This window comes from Engraulis encrasicolus, chromosome 1 (genome assembly GCF_034702125.1).
Source record: "Engraulis encrasicolus isolate BLACKSEA-1 chromosome 1, IST_EnEncr_1.0, whole genome shotgun sequence".
Classification (NCBI taxonomy): Eukaryota; Metazoa; Chordata; class Actinopteri; order Clupeiformes; family Engraulidae; genus Engraulis; species Engraulis encrasicolus.
In genome coordinates this window covers 58,348,067-58,353,066 of record NC_085857.1, presented here as the reverse complement: position 1 = coordinate 58,353,066, position 5,000 = coordinate 58,348,067, and the positions used below count along the sequence as shown (strand labels likewise).

Below are 5,000 nucleotides of genomic sequence, written 5' to 3'. Positions count from 1 at the left end.
GGGACAAATGAAAATAGTCTTGGATCTTGAATCTTGATGCCCGAAGTGAAGTGTTGACTGGCAGGTGGAGGGTTCAAGACCCGAGTGGCGGACTGCACAGGAGCACCTCAGTTACAAGTGCATGTAAACAAATTGACAATAAAAGTTAGAGATGCACCGGATCCAAGATCCGGTTCCGGATCCGGCAGGATAATAGGGTTTTTCAGAGGATCCGGATCCGGTTCCAGGATCCAGGATCCGGTAGCCGAGGCTTTTCAGTCAAAATAGTTTGAGCCAACGTGATAAAAAGGGCCCACGTGTGCGAGTAGGCTATGTGTTTCAACCCTTTCGTAGGATCCGGTATCCGGTTCCGGATCCGGCAGGATCTTAAGCAGTGGATCCGGTATCCGGCAGGATCCTAAAAATCAGGATCCGGTTCATCTCTAATAAAAGTGACATGATTTCACTTGTTATGCATTTTATTTCCCTTTCACTATTTGCCACATAGCAAATGCTAAACATGGACAATAATGAACATAAATACATTTCATAGAACACAAACAACAGTTCAGAATGATATACATTAATTAGAGAGAAATGTTCTACAGTGTTTTGTTAAGTTAAAGGGGCACAATGTAGGATGACATTGTTTGCGCTGTGCCCGTGGCATGATGCCCGTCTCAAAATCTACAGTCACAAAAAGATGCTTTCTACATAAACTCGCTGTGAGAATGTTTTTCATCAAGGAATGCCAGCAGTTGATGCAAATCTGTATACGGTATGTATTCACTATGATCCTTTTTCGTATGAGAAGTGTTTCCCACGACTCTCAACCGGGTCACTCTGTCAAAAGTTGCATTGGGGGTTTTCTGGCAGCGGACCATGGAAGTGGTCGCGCGAGTCATTGTTCACTTACTAATGACTCAAATAAGCATCGCCTGACTTGGGACAGTAATTAATTAAACTTTTAATCCCACCAAGAGCCCCTTTATAGGTGCTCTGTGAAATGTTATGTATGGAATAGCGGACGACGAGGTGTCCCGATATCAAGGGAAATAATGGACGAGGCGGAGCGTTCTAAACAGCCCGACGGCGCAGCCGAAGGGCTGTTCGCTTCGCCAAGTCCATTTTCCCTTGATATCGGGACACCTCGTCGTCCGCTATTCCGCTTATCACCCGGTTACCAGCATTTAAGTATTAATTTATTAATATGTTGATCTAAGGCTTCGTGAGAAAGTGGATTCACCACTGCGCTTGGTGCGTTGCCATGGGCACCACTTCCTAATCTAGTGAGACGCGCCTCTATCGGAGGCATGTAAGGACGCGCGCAGAATGTTGGTGACTTGACAACCAAATGCAATAGAATTGACGACTGGGTTTTTGACTTGACAACCAGATGCGATAGAATTAGTAACAGGGTCTTGACTAGACAACCAGATGCGATAGAACTAACGACGCGGTCTTGACTAGACAACCAGATGCGATAGAACTAGTAACGGCACTTCGCCAGAAAGTTAGAGAAGAAGCAACTTGGACGCCCGCACGCCCGCATTACATCATAGGTGTCCTGCTACCGGGGAATAAAGGACACCTGCTCAGCCAATCAGAAGACGTTGCATCTGCTCACTGGGTGATAATAGTAGTTTACTACCAGAATTCATGCTGCCCATCCACAAATGTTACCTTTTTTATGAACTTACCACCATCATCAAATTCAAAGTATTCATTATGACTGGGGAAATTGCACTTTTCATACATGAAATGGGGGATTTTCTCCATAGTTTGCCATTTTGAATTTCCAGAAATATACATTTCTTAGCTGAAAGACTTGCTCTTTGATGATACTAATAAATGTTATTTCCTTATTTAGTACATTTTTCATGAAAAGATGCAATATGGCAGTAGACAGTACAGTTTCAATAGCAGCATAGTTGCAATACCTACTCTGGTCACCATCATTTTAAAGGTAGAGTAAATAAGATTGCTGACAGAATAGGTGTTGTAAGGTTTGTTATTTCTATGGTCAAAAATGGCTACGGCAGACTTTGAGGTTCATAAACAATATTGCTTCCATTTTCTGGCTGTGTAGCCTTTTTGCGCAGAGGGTCCCACCAGCGGGCCCTTCTACTCATCACTGAAAAGAATGAACTACAAAAATAACATCACTATGGCAATGCAGAGAGTCTCTCTTGTTGCCTTTCCATGAATACTTACCACCACCTTTAAATTCCAAGTATTCATTATGACCGGGAAAATGGCACTTATCATACATGAAAAGGGGGCTCTTTCCCATGGTCCGCCATTTTGACTTTCAAGAAATGGGCATTTTTAGCTACAAAACTTACTGTGCTTTGGTCATACTAGTAAATATTGGTTTATTATTCAGGAAGTATTCATGGAAAGATCAAATTTGGCAATAGGCCGCACAGTTTCAATGAGCTGCATAGTTGCAATACCTACTCTGACCACCCTGCCTGTGCCACCATCTTACAGGGTGCACCTTTAAGCAACCGATTAAGACTTGTGTAACGGAGGCAGACTAGCAGAGTTGGCGTGGAACGTTAGTAAAACCTCCCTCCCAAAGCCTCATACAGTGTCGATGGCGTTGGACCGGGAGACTAGTCTCTTGGTCCAGCGGTATTGTACTGTGACTCCCATAGACGTGGTGGAGAACGTGGGGACGTGACGGAACAAATGGGAAAATATTGTATTTGTGAACAGGTATCAGAAATGTCAGTACTTGACTATTAAAAAAAGTCATACGCTACCTTCAAAGTAAATAAATTATTTATTTGGCATGTACAGTGTGGCATGAGAATTCACAAAACTCCCATTTTTAACTGTTGTGACCAAAACATTACATACGTTAAATTATATGGACTTCATATGTGCAATCTAGATAGACAAGACACAGGTATGACAAAGCACGATTACAATATTTAGAATATTTTAAATAACTTCTTATACATATGATAATAATCCTTCATTTGGATTGGATCCTTCACTTTCCTCTGTGAGTAAGTCCTCACATCATTGGACGGTTTGGGGAGTGGCGTTTCACAGAGCCAACCACTGCCACTGTAGCAGGAGAGACCCGCCCACTAGAGTCCAGGTGATGACACTGTTGACACTGCAGGCTATGCCAGATGAAACAGCTGATGGCAGAAGGGGAAAAAACAAGGACGTCAGTTACAGTTCGACTGGAGAAAGACTTACGGGATTCATATACAGGGTTGTTGCCATGTCGCTGCATTGTTTGTGCAACAACAACTGTGCAACTTAATAACTTACTTTAGATGGCATTAGACCATATTTTACAATGAATTGAGTTGCCGTGACTGCGTGAGAGAAAGAGCACTTTTAAGTGCTGTCCTCGCTATGTTTTCTGTTGTTTTCTTAATTTAAAACGCGGTGTTGTGTCAGATGAGACGACGCAGTTGCAGAACTCCCCATGGAGACAGGAATGCCAAACGGGTCTCTCTCTCTCTCTCTCTCTCTCTCTCTCTCTCTCTCTCTCTCTCTCTCTCTCTCTCTCTCTCTCTCTCTCTCTACAGTATCTAACATGCCATCTGGTTCCTGATTGTGATTTGCTGAGAGCTGATAAATCGGGCGTAAACATACACCATTCCAAATGAAGATTCTGAGTGCGACTAAGTTGATTGTGACGTGACTATATGTTGGTAATGAGAATCTGCTGCAGTTGGGGTAGGAGAATACAGGGAGAGCACATCTTTGTATCATCTTTGGTTGGGTTATACCCAAGATCATAGACATGTACCAATAAACAATAAGGGTTTTAAGGGTTAGGCAATTTATCGCTTTAAAAGTTACTTAAAATGCCTCACCTATACCGTTGAGTGAGGTGATGGTGAAAGTGAGGTTTCCACTTTGGACAGCTCTCAACATGGTGTCGTATATTGCTGTGGAGTTGGGAAGAGTGCCATTGGCTGTGAATGTCAGATCCGTATTGTGGATGATGGAGCCTTGGCTGAAAGATTAGACAAGCAGAACAAGAGTTCAAACACATTGGACATATAGAACAAAAATAAGATTAAAAAAATACAATGTAAGCATTCATAACTAGAAATACAGTAGTTGGGTAATTTATAGAAGTTCTGTGACCGTGGAGAGGAAAGGTTCGTTTCTCACTGGATTTGTCATCTATAACGGTTAAATAAAAAAATGAGCCAGGGTGCCCCTCACAAAAAATGTGATTTTTTATTTTAAGATTTCCTGCCATCTTTTTGTGGAGTTAGAATCTGGAGTGTCCCGCAATTAAATGTGTGGTCACTAGGGGCATCTAGATTTCTACGCAAGCAGTGTTCAGGAATCTTTTAAAAAGATCCTGGTTCCGGTTTGTGATCCGGATCGCCAAAAAAGTTATCACTTCCTTTGGTCATTTCCAACAACTCCACAAAGTTTCAGCCAAATCCGTTAATGGCTTTTTGAGTTATCCTGCTGACGGACAGACAGACAAACCAACGCGACCGAAAACATAACCTCCTTGGCAGAGGAAATAATAACAATAGCAAAAGTAATACACAAGAGTGTCAAGGACACAGTAAGTCAAAGCTAAGCAGATCATTAATAATGGTTCATTTTTTTAAAATAAAATTAAAGTATTTTAATGTCAACCTGAAATTGTTGGTTGTCAGGCTTATGAACAAGGGAGAGTAATCCTGGATGAAGAACGGCTCAAGCTGAAAAGAAGAAATAATTTCCACATTAGTAGGCTTGGGTATGCATTCCATTCCATTACATTACATTACATTAAACTTACAGCTGACATTTTTATCCAAAGTGACTTACAGTTATTTAAAGTACAGGGTATTGGTTACAGTCCCTGGAGCAGTGTGGACTTAGGCAACTTGCTCAAGGGTCACCTTAGCCGTGGAGTGAGGTAAGGAGAGGTAGGGCTGGGATTTGAACCTACAACTCTCTGATCTATTTAATCACCAGGCCACGGCTGCCCAAATGATGTAGCCTCTTAGTGAAGATGGGGTCACAGACGAACCTATTCA

General features: G+C 42.1%; 1 protein-coding gene across 1 annotated transcript in view; it reads right to left on the bottom strand.

Annotated features, from left to right (window-relative positions):
- Positions 1-2,748: 2,748 nt before the first annotated feature.
- LOC134458696 (mucin-19-like) overlaps positions 2,749-5,000 on the bottom strand; it is a 77,330-nt gene continuing 75,078 nt past the window's right edge. The window contains exons 53-55 of the mRNA XM_063211127.1: positions 4,615-4,679; positions 3,825-3,967; positions 2,749-3,134 (exon numbers count right to left, since the gene is read on the bottom strand). Coding sequence (XP_063067197.1) covers positions 3,037-3,134; positions 3,825-3,967; positions 4,615-4,679 — 306 coding nt within the window. The 3' untranslated portion in view covers positions 2,749-3,036. The remainder of the gene's footprint in view (positions 3,135-3,824; positions 3,968-4,614; positions 4,680-5,000) is intronic.